At 40.9% G+C, this 21,230-nt stretch overlaps 2 protein-coding genes across 11 annotated transcripts in view; both read left to right on the top strand.

The window, feature by feature from the left end:
- ANO1 (anoctamin 1) overlaps window positions 1-4,156 on the top strand; it is an 83,380-nt gene extending 79,224 nt beyond the window's left edge. For all 10 annotated transcript variants that reach the window (XM_054198472.1, XM_054198470.1, XM_054198469.1 and 7 more), the window contains 2 exons: window positions 949-1,054; window positions 2,047-4,156. In XM_054198472.1, coding sequence (XP_054054447.1) covers window positions 949-1,054; window positions 2,047-2,307 — 367 coding nt within the window. In that variant the 3' untranslated portion in view covers window positions 2,308-4,156. The remainder of the gene's footprint in view (window positions 1-948; window positions 1,055-2,046) is intronic.
- A 12,099-nt stretch (window positions 4,157-16,255) lies between these two features.
- Window positions 16,256-18,465, top strand: FADD (Fas associated via death domain). The gene is made up of 2 exons (XM_054198478.1): window positions 16,256-16,779; window positions 17,262-18,465. The coding sequence occupies exons 1-2, from the start codon at window positions 16,479-16,481 to the stop codon at window positions 17,546-17,548; spliced, it is 588 nt and encodes a 195-aa protein (XP_054054453.1). The 5' UTR covers window positions 16,256-16,478; the 3' UTR covers window positions 17,549-18,465.
- Window positions 18,466-21,230: the final 2,765 nt, after the last annotated feature.

Here is a 21,230-nt window from a genome sequence, read left to right as displayed (position 1 = left end):
ACTTACACCAGCAAAACTGAAAGGGGGACAATGGGGGTAAGAAGGGGAAGAGGAGAACAAGGAAGAAAGTGACATTCCAGGGGAGAAAATAAAGAAAAATTACTTAGGTATGCATATACTAAAAAATTACACAAAGTGACCAGGAGAAAAAAAGAGCTTTATAATCGTATTATTTTTTAATTAATATTCTTTGTAAATTTGAATAGTGCAACTTAATCTGCTGAAATGACTGCTAAACAGAAAAATCACTGCTAAACAGAAAAAAAAAACCCAACCAAAATTGCATATATATGAGCTTTGCTAGCTCTTACTTTCTCCTGGTTTCCTACTGGTGATCGTTGGGCACGGGATAAACAAGGCTGGCAAACACGTTTTTAGTACAGAACTTAGAGAACAGAAGTGTTAGTGCCGCGGTCCAATACAAAAATGCCAGGTTTATTTGCTTTCTAGCCTCTTTCTTCTTCCCATCCCATCATTCTTCTGTATTCCAGGGGTTTTTAAATCATTTGAAAATATGGAGCTCTAATTCTTTCACAATACTGACAGGACGCTGTGGTTTTAAATTTAATGTATTTTTCTTGATCCCGTTTCTAACAAGTTATTGTTGATTAGCTCGTAGATTTTTCCCTCAGCCACAGCTAAGGCAAAATTCTCACCTTCTCTCTGTATGTCAAAATTAGCTGCGAGCTTTTCCTAATCATGAACAAGGAGAACACCACATAGAATAACACACTCTGTGGATGTAAGATCAGTATTTTTATCTTAAAAATTAGTCTGAAAAATATATGGGGTTTTTTTTAACCAATCTTAAAAGCAAATACATTATCTGAGCTGTGTAGTTTACTCCGTCTTTATGCGTAATTGATATATTTGCACTAATCGGAGGGTATTATCATGGTGCTAAAGTTTCTGCATGACAGCACTGATTTATTGAGGCTTGTTTTGCAGATACAAAGATTATCGAGAACCCCCTTGGTCCGAAAACAAGTACGACATTTCAAAGGATTTCTGGGCTGTCCTAGCAGCAAGATTAGCATTTGTGATAGTTTTCCAGGTAGGTTTATACCGCAGGCACTTTTTATATGAGAAAGAAAGAGAGTTGTTGTATTTCTTTAGCTACGTAAGGCAAGCCTCCTTTGGAAATAAGTTATTAGGCCAAAGACAATACCGTTTTTCTCAGCAGTTTCATGGAAAAGCAATTTGCCCATCCTCATTCACCCTCTTCCTCCCACCCACCCAGGCCCAGGCAATATCCCCAGTGGAAAAATTCATCCCCAGGAATTCCCTGAACTGGTTTGATGCAGAAGCAACTCAATGGCCTTTGTGAGAAGCCAGCACAAAGCTGATGCTAATTAGGTCCCACCAATTTCTCCAGTAGGACATAAACAAATTCACTGAAGCAGCATAAATTTCATCCAAGCTCATTTCTAGACCTAGCCAAATGAAATTTCCAAAATTTTCCCAGCTAGAGTTTAACTTGCGTCTGAACAAGAAGGCAGAATCTTGTAATTTTTCACTAAATGACGTTACTCGATCACAACAGTGACGCTGGTTATTGTGACACAAGTGTTGTAAGTCTAACTTATTTAAACAACTTGTTGCAAAACTTTAATTCCATTTTTTTTTTCTTCACAAAATATGTATCTTTTTGTGAAAGACCTCCCTTTCATTGAATCGAGGTTTTTAAATCAGAAACATTTCGTTGGAATGCATCTTACCAACTTTCATCATTTTACCTTTTATTTGTTTCTGCCTTCCTGATATCAAACTCGTAAACCATTTATCAATGAGTGTTTCCTCTGGATTTCTAAGTGGCTGTGACAGTATTTGTACATAAATCGTAGAGGTCTGTGCCTGCCATTTTTCTCCGTGTCTAGCACGAACAACAAGTTGAGGTGAATTTGGCTCAGTATCAGGCTTGCGACATGCCATTGAGCCCAACTCAAATACTGTCCTTTCTTCCTAAGTACACCAAAAACAGCCCCTTCCCTTACAGCCATCCCTTCATTTGACCTTGCTGAGATTTTCTCACAATTTCATTTTCAGAACTTGGTCATGTTTATGAGTGACTTTGTTGACTGGATTATCCCAGACATTCCCAAGGACATTAGTCAGCAGATTCATAAAGAGAAAGTTCTCATGGTGGAGGTCTTCATGAGAGAAGAGCAAGGGAAGCTGCAAATGCTAGAAACTTGGAAAGACAACGACAAGAAAAAAGGTGAAAACTGTAACAATCACAGCCCGAGACTCCCCAGGAGCCGCAGCGGGAGCTTGTCCTCCTGCCATTCGTATCCTCTTGACGTATAGAAGAGGAGGGAGTTGAGTACATCGGGGCATTCCACTGATCCACAAGCCATCGCGTAAAGGGCAGGACTCGATTAATGGACAACCTGGTGCATGTTGAAGGATGTGCTGCCATTTTGCTCCTATCTTTGTGAGAAATGCTCTTCTTGCAAATATGGAGGACCACATTCTATTTCTGATAATGTTGTTGTTTTTTTTCTTTTGCACAAGCAGTTAATGCAGGGAATTTTTATATTTCATTGTTAGGTAACACTATTGCCGTTGGTGTGCATTAATAAATGCCGGTACTTAGTACATCTTGATAGAGATATTCTCTGAGAATTTGACCCTAGCGTATTAATTAACTAAATAAATAAAGGTAAATTTTAAGTAATAATAATACTACTAATTTAAAATATTTTTGGAACCCCGGGCTTGAACGTCTGTGGGGTAACTAGATAACGTATATGCAAACTCAGCTTTAGAGTGTGCCCTGGTATTCCTTTTGGCAGGAGAGAAACCCCGTAAAGCCTACCAGCCTGACCTGCTTTCCGAGATAGGCTTTAGCTCTGCTGGCAGACGTCTGTGTTTGAACCTGCGGGTCTGGAAGAAGCAGAGCTCCCGCTGAGCTTGAGAGTCCCACGGGTGCGTGGGGCGCTGGTGGCAACCTGCGGTGTACCCGACACCTTCCCCGGGGCACTGCTCTCTTCAGAAACATCAGAAAAGTCAGTCTGGAAAAGTTCTTTTATTATTATTTTTTAACCGATGAATGCCTGATGTGGATGAAGCTACCTCAGTGCCCCGGGCTGTGTTTGAGCAGTCCCCCAGCAGCTCCTCGCTAGCGGCCAGACAGCAGCAGCACAATTCCGGAGATCCTCCCAGCAGGTAGACAGATGATCACAGAGCATTTTGTCGAATGCCCTGAATATAACGAGCACACGTAGAGCTACAGTGACTCACACTGCCCTGCCCAGTACTCGGACACTGTTGTTGCTGAGGAAATTCCCTTTTCCCCGTTGTTTTAGCACATCCCGTTCGTAGCCAGGTTTTTCTCTGTAGCCCTCCATCCTCTGCAGGAGAAAGGAGTCTGCACCCCTTTTTCACAGCCAGTCGCTCCCGCAGACTTTCTGCTGTTGAACGGCATTTCCCAGAGGCTGTGCCAGAGGAGTAAATCCAAACCATGCCCCACTCGCTGTCTTCAACGGAAGTTTTGCCTGCACTGGGGCTACAGGACCAGACCTTCAGTTAGTTACAGGACTTTTCTTTTGTCTTAAAATACTCTATCTTTTGTACAAGGAGCTTCCTTAAAATAGAAGTCTAAAATCCTTACTTACGATGCCTAGCTAAATCCCATCAGTACAACTCTTTTTAAGCATAGTACATTTTAGTTTTGCTTTGTCAAACGATAAACTGCACTTCCAAATAATATTGGTGCAATTAACCTCATTTCTTTTATTGCTTTGTTTTGTCCATGGCACTTGCATTGCAAATATAAAACTGAAAAAGAAAATAAAAATGAAAGATTTCTTTAAAGTCTAACTACTGTATGGTTTGTTACAAAACCAAACGTCAAAAGACTGTTTTCAAGAGAAGTTAGTTATTTCTTTTCTCCTTTTCTTTTTTCTTTGCCAAACTAATTTAAAGATTAATGCTAGAAATTTAAAAAAAAAATGCCATATTTAGCTTTTGATATATTTATTTGTTTTAAAGTATGTGATGAACTTGATATTTTTCTGTAGTCTGTCCAAAGAAGGTACCAGAAAAGAAATTATGTGGAAGAAAGAAAATGGTATTAACCAAATATTCTTGAAGCTTATTTAAAATATTGATCCAACCAAAGATTTTTATTAATAAAGGGCTTATATTTTGTTAACTCTTGTTTCTGTTGTATTTTGACTTGCAGGAATGTCACTATTTTTAAAATTTGTATCTTATGGTCGCTTACTATGGTAGGGCCAAATCCTGCCTGATTGATTCCCGCAATAAGCGTTATGCCTGGGAGGAAGCGTTTACCGGATCAGGCCCACTGACTGCAATAGGACTGGGAGTGGGAATAAATCAAGCAGGATTCTGTCCGTACATCCTGTTGGAAAAAGTGTTCTTCCTCTCATTCCTTGGTAGCCCAAAAGATCCAGAAGAAAGCCAAACGTGAACTACCTATTCTGAAGAGAAATCTTAGGGGAGCTTCCTCGAAGGGAATTTTATCTGTAAATACTGATCCGGAAATATTCCCAACTTAATACTGACATTCCTGTAAATGGTAGAACTGTATCCTGAACGCATACTTATCAGATTTTTTTCATTATTTGCTGAAATCATGAAATAGTAACAGTTGCTTATACTTTCTTTTGTACAGTAAATGGTTTGAAATGGGATTTTGTATATAAAAACTGTATTACTACTTAGATAACTATAAAACTCTTTCATGGAATCATTTTTTAAGAAAAGCAAATATATACTAAATCTGTTTTAGTTCTTTTTTTTTTTTTTTTCTTTGAACACTTATTTGAAATAAACTTAAATATGCAAGAGTTTCTCCTGTGGGACAGGTTCTGTTCCCATCCCTCCTTGTGCCCTGAGCGTCTAACTGAGTACCGTTAGATTTGAGAAAGCCAGTCCCATGGTTTCCCTCAGACTGGATCCGCGATGCCCTTCCCAGTGCTCCTTGTGTACTCAGGCGGCAGAGGCCAGAGCTGAGATTTGTTTGCGGGTATTGACTACTTCATTTCGACGCATCTTCCTAACAACGTAGAAGGGAAATCTTGTGTTCCAGCGGCTCTAGATGCAGACTTTGAGATCCAGTAAATCCCCCCTGAGATGCACCTGTCTCCATGAGCACAACGGGAGGTTTGGCTTCCAGCACAGGCGTAGATCATAGACACTGAATATTAAGGGATGGATCGTATCCTGGGAGCTTTAATTTTCTTCTGACTTCAGTCTTAGGCATTTAGCAGAAGGTAAGGTGTAAGAGCTTTCACTGAGACATTTGAAATGGGCTCGTAATGAGGAAGAACGCTCTTTGGTTTCTTCATTTAAATTGAAAAATGTATTCGTTATTAAGAGAAAAATGAAATGGTAAAAGGAAAGGAATGAAACTCAGGGATTCCTTCGATTTTGCCTTGATGAATGTAAGCCTGAAGGGAAGTAGCTCAGGCAGCAGAAAGGCTGCACTGTGTAGATGACATTTTTATTGCCTTGTGGGACCTTTACAAGCCAAGCTGGGCTCAGAACCTGACTCGCCATTTCCCGTTTTTTCTCCTGCTCCCATTTAGCTGTTCTGTGAGAAGGCAAAGCATGAGGGTCCATATCAATTCTCCCTTTCCAGCCAGAAAATACTAATGCTCTAACTAGAAATTGAGTTAGAAGGTGGGAATTCAGTTCCAAGATAACAGATAGGAAAACCAGAAGCAGGTAAATCACTGCCTAGTTGGTAACTGGTTTGGTTTTGTCAGTTCTTAAAGACAAAATAGTAGATATGAGCCTGTTAGATACAAGATAATGCCAGAAAGAGATTTGCACTGTGGGTGTGGTACTTTCCATGAAAGTTTTTCATATTTGTGATGCAAATAGAAACAAGTTTTGTGTTTGCCCATAGCAAATTTGAGGCAGGATTATGCTAATAAGGATTCACTGGAAGAGGCGGGGGGAAGTTAACACAGAGAAGCAGGGATCTGGAAGTGACCAAGAAATAACTGACTATACCTCGATGCGTCTCACAGCTGCCATATGGGCCAGGTTTGACAAAAGATAGCAATATTTGTATTTGTACAAATACAGGTGAATTCCATATTGGTTTGACAGTATCTCCGCGACATGCATTCAGCCCGTTCTTGGCACGCTTCTGCCACAAAATTGTAAGTACAAAACCCCATTTCCCAGCCCTGCTTTGATCAAAGATTTAAAAAACAAAGAAAAAGCCAAACCCCAATGTATCGATGTATTAAACGGAAAATCATTATGCTTTTTACTTTACATAGTCCAAGAGCAAACGCAGACACGAGTAGGAAAGATTACAGCTGGCAGTGGCTGCATTGCCCATTTTTGAACCATTGCTAAAACACGCTCTTCGCTTTTTGCTACCCAGAGTTTGTGGCAAAGACACAACTTCAGTTGGCATCTGAGGAGCAGGAAATCGTACCCACCCTATTGTGTCAAGAGTACGAGTCTGAATCTTCTGGATTTCCATGTCATTGTGTTTCTAAGATACTGTCTTGCAAATATTTTGCAGTCTTAAATAGCTTAAGGGTGAATAAGTCTCAAGTCAAGGCACAGATACGTTTCTATTTTTAAACCCTCCATGCTCTCTGGTCCTGAGCTGTTAATGATCTTTTTGGCTGTTGTGATTTCCAATAAGCAATAATAAAACAATTTACTTTTCACCTTGTTACCTCAGGAGTTTGAACACTCCTGAAGTTCTGTAGATCACTTGAGTCCATTTATATTTTCCTATGGAGCTTTCAGAGTAAACAACTTTTTTTCCTTTTGCCGCTGAAGAAACCATGTCTTAAAATTTATATGGATTCCATTCAAATTCCGGTTCAATTCTTTTCGCGTTTGAGTACTATTTATTCCATGACCAAACACAATATGCCATTTTTAGTACAGCAGAGAAAAACTAAAGTTCCTTTTTTAACCTCCATCTTTTTTTAGCCCAACAGGCCTTTCTGAAGAAGAAACTAACCATTAATGTGGCTTCTTTTTAATTTTAAGCTCTTTCCTTAATTTTTAATACCATGCATGCCGCCTGATTCGAGGCCATCTGAAGCCAAAGAAAATATTTCCTTTTGACTCCCTTTGACTGCAGCGCACTTTGCAAGAGACTAAGAATTGCTTATTGAATGATTGCTTCCACTTATAATAAAAATCAGTCAAACTTAGTCTACGGTGCTTTTATAACCCAGAGTGTCAGCTAAAGCCAAAATACATTGATGCAGATGAGTTGTGCGAGCAGTAAAGTTCAGAAAATCAAATTAGTAGGGCTCAGAAAATCAAAGGCATGATGGGCACGGTCATGAATTTAGTTACACAAGTTTGACGGTTTTGAGGCCATAGCTTTCGTCTTGCTTAGTATCACCTGCATGAGAAAATTCATGCCAGAATGGGAAATGTGTGCATCACAATGCTCATGAGAAAAAGAATCATAACACAAAATATTTGGCAGAATGCTTGTGCTGAACAAACTTAAAAGCATATCAAAGTCTGATTTTCAGAGCAAGAGTTAAATGCAGGTAGTTAAGCAATCTTTCTTAGAGCAGAACAAAAGGTTATTCCCTATTTTTACTTCTACATGAAAAAGAGTGTCCTCCTTCTCCAGTTGAAATATAAGAGATGGAGGCTAGGGAAAAGCGCAAATAGGGAAGGGAGGAAGAAAAGGCTTTTGACTGATGTTCTCGGGTTCAGGTTATCTGGCAGATCAGCCACAGTTATTGTTTTTCTGGAAAGAGAAACACTCGTTTCCTTAGGCGAGTCCATCTTGTAGGTAGGTTATCAGGTAGCTTTTGCCAATGTTTTCTAGTGATGTACAATCTCATCCTGCCAAGTGGTGCAACACTGCTGGTCTTGTGTTCGGATGAAAGCTGGACGGCATTAGTCCTTTGGGAGGAAATGAATGAAAACAGAGTAAGAAAGAGAAGAGACCTCTCCGAGCATCAGTGAGGACTTGGTGGCTTTGCCTTTTCCACTGACTGCAAATAATACCATGATCCTCGGCGATCAAAAATAAACAGTTCCTCTAGGAACACACTTATTTTTAAGGTTGATTGGAACGATGTATAAACTCTCACACAGCTTCCAACATTGAAGTCGGGTCCCAGGTGGTACAAGCCCTTTGGTTCTGTAGTAGGTGAGTCTCTCAAGCCCCGAAGGTGAGGTGCTGGTAAGTGGCTGAGACGCTGGTGCTGCCTCCCTTGAACCCAGACCGTAGCGGTGTCTCATCGCGGCATGGTGCTCACCAGCATGGAATTCCCCTCTGTCCTGATAGGAGCATGTAATTAATCAGATGAGCAGCTCACATTTCTTAATGTATTAATCTTCAAAATACCTCTGTAGGTAAAGAAGGTAGGTAATTACAAGTTATTAACCATCAAGTGGGAAAGTAATAAATCTCAGCAGGCCAGCCTACTCCAGCTTTACTGCACGACCTCTCGGGTCAGCAAGAGACGGTGGTGCATAACGAAACGGCTCCGCAATCTGGTGGATTCTGGGCCACACTCCTAGAGTTACTGAAGTATTTTACTCTACTCAGGAACAGTGAAAGTCCTGAGAGTAAATTAATGTGATTTCAGCTACATCTTCCTGGCTTCAAAGAGCAAAAGAAGACAAACCAAGAGTCAGTTCTGAAATTCTACTAAGCCTCTTCACTTTTGTCCTTTTGAATTTTACATCTGAAACCAAATTTCTCTGCATCTTTATGACACTTGTCTTTTAGCTCTGACCAGAGAGAGCTGTAGAGCTAAGCTGGTAATCATCTCTGGGTCTTCTTGTGGATAAGAAATGACAGTTAATCGTTCAGGTTATCGGCAAAGATGTAACACAGGCTACTTCTGCCTTAAAAAGCCTCACTCCAAAATTGGTGAGGAACAGCAGAGCTGTATCTTTATATGTATATTTGAGATAGAGGAGAGGGTGAGCTTGGGCCTGATCTTATATTGCAAGTTAATTTTGGTTGTATCTTGAACAAGAACTTCTCAAGAGAAAAGAAAATGCAGTAGGTGAATTTTTTGAGGGTAGGCAGATAAAGCTGTGGCGTAACTTCCTTCTTCTAAAGTATACCGACTGTAAGGAAAATATATAAATGCTATAGATTGTATTATATTAATCCACTATTATCTCAGTGAGATATTATTTATTATTTATTATATCTCAGCTCCTTCATAGACTCTTCATCCCTGATGCAACAAGTTCCCATTATGTTTGTGGATGAAAATGAACTCCGAATTGGGGTTTAAGACTAATTTGTATCTGGTTCTGAGTACAACAGTGTGGACTAGCTCAAATTAAAACGTTTCTTTAGAGAGCAGAAAATAGTACTTCCTCCCCCCCTCCCCCCCCAAGAATCAAGGGAGGGGGATGACAAAACCAGATTTGCTTTCTTATTTATTATATCCAAATCCCTATGAGTAACTAACCTAGTCATATCCTGTGTCACTTGATGGTTGTATAAAGCTATTCACATTTTAAAAGGAAATGAGCGCTCCAGATAATAACTGTACTGTGTTCAGGCAGACAAGGCACTCCCTCTCTAATCGGGTTTGAAAAAAACTTACACCTTCCAACTTCAATGACGGTGAGGTAATGACTCAGGCGGAAAATACTGTATTGGCACATTCTTGAAAGGAAGAACAAAAATCCACCGCTCTTTCCTCTAATGGGTAATTCTACTGCCAGTCGTGGGTATCTAAGGTAATGCTTGTTTTTAGGAAATGTATCCACCTTTCTTGGTTTGTCATTGTGTCCAGTCACTGTAGTGGGCTCACAACACCTGAGTTTAACTCAGAAATCAACCAAGTGTGGCCAGGCTCCTTCATTTATATTTATTAAAGCAAAACTTGAGTAACTCTGGCAGACATTTAGAGGCCAAAGGATTTTCTGGACTGTGAAGAGGCCACTCGACAGGCAGAGACATGGCTGGGAAAAAGGTTACCTTTTTCACACCACTTCCATGACAATGACCAGGTCCAAAGCAGCGTCTCTCAATGCACAAAAGATTGCAGCTGGAAGATTCACACACAAAAAAAAAATCCCCGCTGCTACTTTTTCAACTGCAATGCTGTGTATCGGACAATTGAGCGCTGCTGTACTCAGTAAAAAAAGGCGAAAACCCACTTTCCTTAGGTGGGAGGATGGAGTCCTGTGCTACAGCACTATTTGCATGCTTGTAAGAAATACTTCCAAGTGGTGCAAACCAGTGCAAAATTGATCCATTTTCTGCAAAATAATTAATTTTAAGTTAGACTAACCTTTTTTATAGCTGCTCAGAATATTGTGTTTTCCATTGCAAAGAAGGAGACCAAAGAAAAACACCTCCATTTATTTTCTATGGAAGAAAATAAATCTTAATGTGGTAAGTATTTACCTCTTCGTGTTTTTATAGGGCTTGGGAACTGGCAATGTAGCAGCTCAGGAAAACAAAGAACAAAAATTTATATACTCTTCAGAAATTAATTAGTAGTAGTTTTCAAGCCTGGCAATCAGAACCACTGGATTATTTCCCTGGATGAATAGCAACTTCCAGTCCGTATCTGAACTTTGCTTTGCTCTCCATCAGTCGTAGATCCCACCACTGCGCAATGGGGCATGGTCCCAGCATGGGTTTGAGAGTCACGGGGTCGGAGCGAGTTTTGGACTCACAAATTGCTTATTTCCAGTGGCTCTTCACCACCCTAAGGGAGATATTTTGCCTTCAGACCCACGCCGGTATTTCTGTGAGGCACTGTGGAAGACAGGTTTGTGGACATACCTCGGCATAAGTTAACAGGAGATTTGGCATCTCTGTATCATGTTCTGCGGTAGGTTTACCCTCAGGAGGAAACTGCTCAGAATAACTGCCTCAGACAGCAATTCTAAGGTAACCCTCAGAAAGCGGACACTTCCAATGCTCTACAGGTCAGCTTAGTCTAGTTCCAGCAGGGACTGAATAGAATAGAAACAGAAAGGGCCCAAAAAGAGATCTAATGATCATTCACTGCTATTTGGGGAGGTTTTTTATTTCCTCCCTAGCTTATTTCACAATGACATTCCTGTGCAGACAACCTCATTTTCCATTTCTCTCTTTTTCCAAGTGCAAAATTGATGTTGCAGAGCTTTGAGTATTAAATACTGTTTAGAGGAATGAAATGTGCTGGCCTAATATATACACACAGCTTTATTGACATGTGAAATGTTTGTCTGAATGATTTCATACTTACGTGGTATGATGAAAATTCACTACAAAAATAGGTAAAAAGTCAAGTCCGAGGTTTTTAGCTGGAGAAAATAAACAAAAGTCTACAATTTACCCTTCCCCTAAAGTTAAACTAACTTCTTCTGCCAACAATAACACAACGGAACTATATCAACAGAATTATATCAACACTTCTTCTGTTTCAATATTAAGTTCAAGCATCTGTTAACAACTTATTGCTTGTTGTTGTTGTTACTTGGCCAGATCTTTTATCTGTAAACAACCTATTCATGCTGGAGTTCACTTTCTTTTCTATACTTATTTACTTTTCCCACACTCTGCTTCTAATTTTCTCTCTTTCAACACACAGTAATTTGACATTTCTTATAGGCCCCTTTGTCACAGACAGTTTTCTCCTAGGATCCTAAGTCTCTTCACAAATAGTTTCTTTACTAGAGCACTTCTTTCTATGCTCGACATTATAGCAACAGAGAGGTAATATCTGACAAAAGAAACATGGACGGATCAATTAATTCACAAAAGAAAATGCGGAAACTGTCTTTGCTGAAAACACGCATTTTAGGATTTTGCAAACAATGGATGAGAGGCATTGAATAAGTATATTAAGAAATTTTATGGAAATCAGTTTAGTCACTGAAGGAATAAAAAAGCAAGCAACCAAGCAAACAAAAAACCTGTTACTGCCCAATTCAGCTAGCAGGGAGGGGTTTGCATTTTTTTAATACTGCTCTTACCTTGAAAACAAAAACGAAAAACTGAGATGCTCCTAATTCCCTTGAGAGAGAATGGCAGTTTCAATAAAAGAAGTGGAATATTGACTAGACCTCAAAAGAGAAACAATTTCTCAGCACTAAGACAGGGTTAAATATATCTTCCCTAAGCCAAGAAGTCTGTCCAACCTGTGTTTCAGAACTGTTAGGGATGAGAATTTTATGGGTTATTTGCTATTGAGTTGTCTGATAGGCTAGAAAAAATGTAGCTCCTAAATACTCTAGTTTCTATGGACTCATGCAACTAGAAAATGCATCCCATCACATTTCTTATTGCTGGGTCCAAAAGGCAAGAGCAACCCCCTCTCTAGCTGCAGGGCTTTTGAAAGCACCATGCAGTCCACCCACAGGGTGCACATCAGCATAAAGATTTCTCTTATCGCAATGGAATGGCTTGAATTTTGACGCCACCTCCACTGTATAGATATTCCCCTTTTCCTTCCGCTTGCTAAAAAACCAAACAAATACACCTTTGACAATCCTACTTCCACCTTGACAATCAGCCCAGCCAATCTAATAACTACCATTAAGCAGCTTGTAAAGAAACAGCAGTAGAGCAGCAAGCACTCCTTGACTTGATTCCAGTTTCTGCCTCTGAAGACACCTATTGACTATCTCTTCATCCCGCACAGCAACACCACCATCAAGTCTGCGAAGCCCTGATCCATTGAGTCTTTCACCTCTCTCTGCTCTGTAAAACCAGACAGGAGATCCTGCAGAAGCAAATCCTTTGCACCTTACAAACCCGGGAGCAGAGCTTCACCCTCACGTGACAGGACTGAACTAACAGCAGTGATTTAAGCTTTAAACATATCAAAGATAAGCAAAGTACGTTGTAGCTCAGAACAAAAACGAAGAAGAAAAATACATCTATTAACACTGGAAACTCTACCGGTGCGTGCAGCCCTTGCTGTGGGCCTCAGAAAGGAGAGAGATTTCTTTGAATACCTGCGTTACCATCTCTGATTTGAGCATGCCACATACTGGGCTGAAGTAGCTGTGTTGCAACCAGCATCTGAAATCGCGAGATTAAAACTAGTTCTGGTGTGCCAACAGCAGGCTGCAAGCACACCCCTTGTTAGTGAAGAGGGGCTGGCAGAAAAGAGAAGGCAAACTATTAATATTTACAGAAAGCTATTTGTCATATGAAGAGTAAGTTGTTTGACCGTGATGGAGAAAACAGTCACCGAAGGCAGACTCAGCAACTCGCACACATGTTAATGAGCACTAATAGCAAATCAGATTACATCAGAGGGATTGCAGTGCCTGCAGAAACTGTCAGACATTTCCACAGCCCCACGGCAGATGAGAGTAGGATGCTAGAGCGAAGAAGAAGGGATAGCCGGAAATGTATGTTGCCTTGGCTGGAAAACACAAAGCATCTTTTGAAGTTTCCATGCAAACGCATCTCAGTCACCTGTGGGTCAGTACAGCTACATACATTTTACAAAAACGTTTACTATTCAGGGCTTTTTTGAGTCATGAACCCTCCCAAGCAACCTTTCAGCCACCCATTTATTCACACAATGTGACGGTGCAAAGACCCCGCGAAGGGCAGCCATGCGTTTCGCCGTTTCGTGTCCACCGGCTGTTTGTTGCCTGAATGCCCTGGTGACCGACACCTCACTGAAGGCTTGGCAGAAATGAACCCGTTTTGTTCTTTCCCCTGCTCCTTCAGTGAAAACCATGAAGTCAAAAGGCTCAGTTTGAAACACTCCCAGGCTTCGAGCTCCCTCTGCAGCATTTTGCAAGTCTTGCCTCAAGAAACCGCTAACTTATTTAGTTAGGAACTGGATCATTCATAGCACTTTAATTTCTGGGAAACTTCTACTGAAATCTGAGCTGGCCTAATAAATCACTTCTATTAAGTTTTGTTCTGATGTGGAGCGGTTATGATCTGTTGACCTTGGCAAATATTTTCTTTGCTAAAGCCCCGTGAACTGCTTTCAAAGGAAATAACTGGAGGAAAGCACGTTCCTTGGGTATTTCCATCTGTGAATGTGTCAAAGTAGAGTTAACGGGTCAGATTCAGCCATAATAAAAGGGACTACTAAATCACTACGCCAGGCATTAAGAGGAAGTTTAAAAGCATTCAAGTGATGATTTATATCTTAATTAAATGATGATTTGTATCTTTTAGTTCCACGTTTGTTACTAATTTAGACTCCCTCAGAGTTACACTGACGTACGGAATCACTTTCACACCTCCTTGTACATCAGTGCTGAATCTGGCCGCTAAGTTCCTGTGAAACTACTAAAATCTTAGTTGATGTTGTTTTCAATTGCATGTCAAGGGACAGAGAATAAAGATATAAATTACACTGATGTAGACTTGCCTCTGACTTCGGCCGGCTGCCATCACCAGGCACAAGCTATGCACCGTGTGATTTGGTTCCTCCTGTTCTGTAGAGTCATCTTCCTTGACAAAATTAAAATGAGGTTTTTATTTAACTGGATTTTACACTTCTTCTATTGTTACTAGGGCTTACATTTGCTTTCTAAATTAATCCACACGCTGCAAATATATTTCTCAATATATTGGCATCACACTACTCTTTTTATTAATCTTTTTTCCTTCAGTTTAAAGCATATTCAGGACTGCAGAAAGAAAATACATCTCTCAACTCACAGCTCACCCCACCTCCAATTCTCAGTGCCAGTTCCTCTCGCTATTTACTTTACCGTCAGACGCTGCAACAGGTTAATTCCCTCCGCTTTGCAGCATTTAGGGACTACACAAAAATCTCTCTTTTCAACAGGTTTTTTATATTTCACCTGAGAGACTGGGATTAACACGCATGTTAATTGCTTTTTCAGGTTGGCATGATTAGGTGCCTGTCACCTTTCCTGGATGAGGAACATAACGGGGAGGGGGTGGTGAAGGAGGGTGATGGAAGTCACAAATTTATCGTGAATTTGGGGGTTATCCGGTTAAAATCAAAGAAAATATTGCTAATGCTATAGCAAAGAAAATTATTTTAAGGGAATGTTTACTTGCAGGAGATGAGGCTGCCCACTGTTCATATAACCTGGGAGGATTATACGGGAAACAAATCTTGTATTCAGTATTAAATATGTATTTTCTTTTATCATTGTGCCCACTGCTGTGGATGCACAGATGGGCTTTGTGCATGTAGCCAGTTCCAGACATTGGCTTTCTTGATCATGTGTAAGACTAGCTCTGTCTAACAGACTGAAACAGGATGCTGAAAATCTGGCAGTTTTATCTAAGGAGGGCTTGTGCCTGTGGGAGTTTTAGAAATGTTTTGGGAGCGGAGCTGTTCATGATGTTGGAACGCGAGACTGGGGAAGTAGATGCAGAAAATACTAATGCTTAAGCTCGCGTATCTGAGATGGCAATCATTTTATGACGAGGACTGTAGGTCTATTTGTGTGTTGCAACAATAATAAATTAAGAGACTGTACTGGAAATGGGGTAGCTAGGGGAATCAACATGCCAGGTTCAGAAAAGAAGGGAATTCCTGAACTACCTACACATGCTGTGAAGAAAAAAACATTACATTTTTTCTGAACTTTGGGGACCTAGAAATGATGGGATGAACTTGGAACTTTCCCATTTAGGAAAAGTTCACCACCTTTCACCTTCTATAAAAATTGCCTTCAAAATAAAAGGAAGTAACATTTGCCCCACTTCTTCCCTTCGAAAGGTCAGGAGTTACTTCATGTCACAGTTAATCTTTGTGAGGAACGAAGCACAGGCTGCAAGCCCTGTGTTTGCAAGGAAAGGCCAGGGGTCTCAGGCCAGGCACAGAGGGCAGAGGCCGCTTTCCCGGGCAGCTGCCAGGGAGGGACGTGGAGTGAACGGCAGCATCTCCTTGGGAGCTCTGATGCGGCCTTTATTGTTCTTTGCCGAGCTAGTCCTTTCATCCTTGTACTTCCTTTTCCCCTTTTGCAAAAAAAAAAAACCACCCCAAAAGCTAACCCATGTAGGTTTAGGTACCTCACAAAAAGGCAAATAATTCTTATTAAACGGGGAACTTAGGATTCCCCCAACTTAGAGCTCGGCTGAGGCACCGAGACCCGGCTCGGCTCCTCCTACAGCAGAAGACCGACCGCGCCGAGCTTGGCTCCAACACACCTTTTGCATTCGGCACCATTAAACAAACCCGTTCGCCTCCGAAGGCCTTTTGAGCACCGCGGGGTTTCTAAAACCTCGGCGGCGAGCCCCGCGGCCGGCCGTGGCAGAGCCCACTCTGCAGCCGCCATCTTGTGGCGGGCAGAGGGGAACGCGCCGCCGTCATGTGATTTCCGGGCAAGGCCGCCTCCGGCGCGCGGGCGGGGGGTCAGGGTCAGCGCTCCGCCATCGCGGCGGCGCCGGGGCCAGGCAGGGCCGGGTCTCGTCTCGTCTTCCCGTGCCCTCCGGCCTCCCGGGAAGTCTCCCTGTGAAAACAGGAACGCTAATCCGCCTGCGGGGGGCGGGGACGGGACTCCGCCAGCCTTCCCTCCCCGCCGGTGTCTCGCCCCGGGGCCTGCTTGTGGTTTGCGGTGTAGGCCTCGGCGCCATGGATCCGTTCTTGATTCTGCTGAACTCCTTCTCCTCGAGCTTGTCGGACTCTGAGCTTGATTCCCTGAAGTTTCTCTGCCGGAAGGAAATTTCGAAAAGGAGACTGGAGTCCGTGCGGAGCGGTAGGGATCTCTTTGGCATCCTCCTCGAGCAGCAGCTAATTGCAAGCGACAAGGTATCGGTTCTTGAAGAATTGTTTAAGAACATTAAAAGGGAAGACTTGGTCTCACAGCTAAAGCAGTTCGAAGAGGAAGGGGAAGTTAATGCTCCCGATGATCAACCAGATGCACACGAAAAACGTAGGTGGATTACTTTCTTTTTCATTTCCTCCCCTCCCCAGCCAACCCCAGTAAATCTGTAGGCATCCCCCAGCGGTGGGTATGCCGAGAGCGGACACAGAGCAGGGCTGCTCTCAGTGCCTCCTGTAGCACAGCCCACTGCTAAGGGTGTTTCCGCTACAAACTGCTGCACGGGGCTGTGTTGCACCCTGGAAACATACCACGAGGGCAGCATATGCTGCAAACAGTTTTCCGGGGTGGAAACTTCTAATTTCTTCCGTTTATTTTTTTTTTTTTTTAATCGAATGGTCACTTGGAAATCCTGCTATGTCCTTGGGATTCCAAGTATATCCAGTGGCTTTTCAGAACGTGGTGTGACTTTCAGTATTTGCAAAGCAGCAAGAGTAGTAACGTTTTGCTAAAAAAAAACCAACCCTAACTTAAAAATATTCACCATTTCTTAGTAAATCCATCACTAACTTGATATGTTTCTGCTATTTCAGGTTTTCAGAAGGCAGCTATTGAAGTCATATGTGATAACGTTGGGAAAGACTGGAAAATGCTGGTGCGAAAACTTGACGTTTCTGAAGTGAAACTGGAAAGAATAGTGGCAGCCAATCCATATAACTTGCGTGAACAGTTTTATCAGTCACTCCGAGAGTGGCAGAAGTGGAAGGGAAGAGATGCGAAGGTGGCTGACTTAATAAAAGCTCTTCGGGGCTGTAATATGAATTTGGTGGCAGACAAAGTTGAAAAGAAACTCTTGCAACTGAACACTGAAACCAGCTGAAATCTGTATAACAACACTTCCCTATCCCACAGATACGGATGAAAAAAACTAAAAGTGCCTTCTTCTCTTCTGAACCAGAATCAATATCATTGGTTCCTGTTACTTACTCTGCCATTAATTTATGTGCGTTAATAGGCTGATTTGTGGTCAGATGAAGATTAACATAAAAACAAATGCCATTCAGGTAATGCCTTGTAGCTTGATGCTTCCTTGAAGAGATTTTAACTTAGAAGACCTAAACTCCATTTGGTAGAAATTCTTACACTTTTGTTCTACTACCCACCTGAAAACAATATTTGCTGTACTGTTATCTGGAAATGCATCCGTGGGACACTCCTGAGGCAACTGTAATTTAAAATTTTGGGGGGGGGGGATTGGATATTTTTTATTTGTGTGCGCTGTTATAACTGCAGGGTGAAAGGCAGGGGTAGATCTCTTAGCTGTGTACTGGGGTTTGGTTTTTTTTTTCATTAGCATAAGATAATATCTTCCATAATTTATCAAATACATTTGCGCTCCGTAAAAGAATACTAAGACAACTGTAACCTCAGGCCCTAAGACTGCAGTGCAGGAGGGCTAGTAACTATTGTGGTGGCTTTTTCTTGGCAGAAAATTTGCCAGATTGAAAATTAACCAGTTGAAATCAAATGTCTGTATCAAGTGCCTTCATCATCCTGAAGGAAGTATCCTCTTGAAACTATCAAAGAAATTGTGTGCATCTCTCAGATGTTTACAGTAGTCTCTTTTTACCTCTGTGAATGTTTTAAGATTCTTTACTATTCCTTTTGTAACCTATATCACAGAGTCTGGTCATGCCTGCTGGAAGTTGCAGCTCACCTCATAAGTATGCTGCAGTTATCTGTGCTCCTGGGTAACAAAAGTCTGTACTGTAACAAAACAAAAAAAAAAAAAAAACACAGCAAAAAAAAAAACCAAACAAGAAAACAATTTGGTTTCTTTTTAGTGGAGAGGTGTGAAAGCCTACTGAATCAGTATGTGGTACTGACTTTCCTCTGGTGATACCCAGCGAAGATCAGTTGTCTTTCGCCACAGTTCGTTCTCTTCAAAGGTCGCTCCAGATCCAGTTCCTCTTCCAAGTCCTCTGCAGTTTCTTAGTTCATTCCTGCTCCTTCACATTTTTTTGGAAAGTGGTTGTAAGAAACTTGCAGAGGATTTATGAAGTAGACCAGATTCAGTTTTCATCTTTAATTTGGAACAGACTTCGAAAAATGGCCTTCATACCTAACTTAAGACTGGAGAAATTGCACAAGCTTAAAGACATGCAGGGCTGTAGAGGCCTCTGGGGACTATCCCTTATGTGAGGGGGAAAAGTTCTCCGAAATCATTGTTGCTTGAATGAGTAGGACTGTTTGTTACTGCAAACATCCTTCTAACTACATAAATAGATACTTGAGAGGCTTCTTTTTTGCTACTGTACCTGTGTGACTTTTAGCTCCTTTCAGGTTCTTATTACATGGTGCCATTACCGTGAAGGCCGGGTGTCAGCACAAAATATACCACTACTCTGCATAAATGTTGTGAGATTGATAATTTTTTTCGAGTTTTTATTGCAGTTGGTGCTCCTCGTTTAAAAGATGACACTTGAATACTTGACTGTAGTTAATGGAAACTGCTGTAAAGCGGACTTACCTTTTTATTAAGGTTTTCCCTTAAATGATTTGCAGAAGTATTTTTTTAATCATAGTATACTAAATATCAGGGGTTGTATCCAAGCAAAGGAACAATGGGTAATACAGAAGTTTCCACCTGTCAGCCTTTTGGGCAGGTGCAGTTCTGTAAGTACTTGCTCCAATACCTATCAGTATCGATTGTCAATTCCAGACTTCCAGTAGGAGATACAGTACTGTGCCTCAGCTAAATGACTAGATCAAATGTTTCAGAGGGTTTTGTTTAATAGATACAGTCTTCATTCTACAGTATTTAAAGAAAATCGCTTCAGGCACCACTTCTTCATGCCTCTAAGCAATCTTTGTGAGCAGAGTGGAGTAGAAGTGGAGATGCGTTTTGTTTGTGGTGAACCAGCTCTGCAGCAGTTCCAAGTTCAATTTGACCAGTAACATGTTTTTCTTGTCCAGTTGTAATAGGTCTTCTGGGTCATATAAGATACATTTATCTTGAATATGAAAAGTAGTGCACCGCCTACTGGATATAACCAGGATCTTTTAAGATTAAGTAGGAATAACTTGTTAGTTGTAGCCAAGCGCTCATCAGCTACAAGAAATATTCTGCCTCAGAAGATAAAAAATCTTGTTCCTTTAAGGATTTGTACGTACTGGTTGTTTTACTGTGTATGAAGCCAATGACCTAGACTGCATCAATCTGATCAGTACCTCAGGGCCAATTTAAAACTGTTTTTATTAGAGATTAAAAAGTTGATGATGCGAGAACAAAATCAAGCGGAACAAAGGGAACAAAAACTTTTTATTGGGAGGGGGGGTAAGGGAAAAGGGTGCAATTTGAAATGTGTTGTGATCCAGTTAGCACTCTTCTTATTTTCAAATTAAGTATTTTGGACTCAAATATACATATTTTTATAAATTGAATTCCATTTTTATATTGTATAATTTTGTGCACATTTCATTAAAAAATACTTCCTTTAAAACAAAATAAATGGAACTGGTTTTTTTTATGTTACGGGATTGTTGTCTATGATGGTCTCTAATTGGGGTAAGATAAACGTTAAGGACAGTTTTAAAGCAAGGAGTGGCGCTAAATGGGCATTATGTTACCGATGTCCTTCTTGGAACATTAAAAAAAGAAAAAAGGCAAAAAGCTTTGTTACTGAATTTCTCAGAAGTGCTAAAAAGGCTATAGTTTTCCTAGCAGGAATAGCATTTGAATGCTGTCACTCAGAGAAGTATAAGAGAAAAAAAATTCTCTGCGAGCCCTCAGGAGCCTAAAATCAAGTGGCAGTGCAGCATGTGCATGGGCTATAGGCCTTCTGTAAGTGCCTTGCAACTGTTTTCTCTGCCAGTCGTGCTGTGGTAAGGATGTTGCATTTGTTTTATAATTAATTAAAAACACAGCTTATAGCTTATTCTAAACCTGTTCAGGCTTTTAGAAGATGTGTTCAGAAGTCAAATTGGTAGAGGCTTCTGTGAAACATATACTGGCACTGAAGCGTTCACGCACACTTAAAGCTTTAAATGTGTAAGACAAGTAACTTTACCCATTTTATCAAATTCTCTATGATACTCTGCAAGAGTTCCTGCCTGTGAGGAATTAATAAAACCTTTTAGTCACTCGAGAGTCTTGTTTCCTTGCAGCCTTGAGAAAACAACACACCAAAACATGCTGAGAGTCAAAAGTGTCATCTCGGGAGAATTCTCAGTTTTGGCGGATTGTTTTTGCATGTCGCTTCACAGTCCCTTTTGGTACTTGCTGCCACGTCCTATGATTTTGGAAGATACAAATTATATATTGCATATTAAGTTTGGTTTGGGTTTGGTTTTTTTAATTACATTCTTTTCATTACTGAGTTAAATTTTCTAGACTTTTAATTAAAATTCCTCTTATACAAATTGGTTGCCATGAATATTTCAAACGCAATGCTTTGTTTTCCTTTTTCTTCATTCCCCAGACACAAGCAGCTGTATTTCCTCCAGCCTTTGTTTCCGTCCTAACATAATTGGCTACTTTATGAAATCTAATTGTTTCATTT

This window comes from Rissa tridactyla, chromosome 4, assembly GCF_028500815.1.
Source record: "Rissa tridactyla isolate bRisTri1 chromosome 4, bRisTri1.patW.cur.20221130, whole genome shotgun sequence".
NCBI lineage: Eukaryota > Metazoa > Chordata > Aves > Charadriiformes > Laridae > Rissa > Rissa tridactyla.
Note: the sequence above shows the minus strand (reverse complement) of the source record. Positions and strands in the feature narration are given on the sequence as shown.

Excerpts from the sequence above, each read along its gene's own strand:
- FADD (XM_054198478.1), top strand. The coding sequence starts at position 16,479 with ATGGATCCGTTCTTGATTCTGCTGAACTCCTTCTCCTCGAGCTTGTCG. Across the intron at positions 16,780-17,261 it reads ACCAGATGCACACGAAAAAC|GTTTTCAGAAGGCAGCTATT; the intron begins GTAGGTGGATTA and ends CTGCTATTTCAG.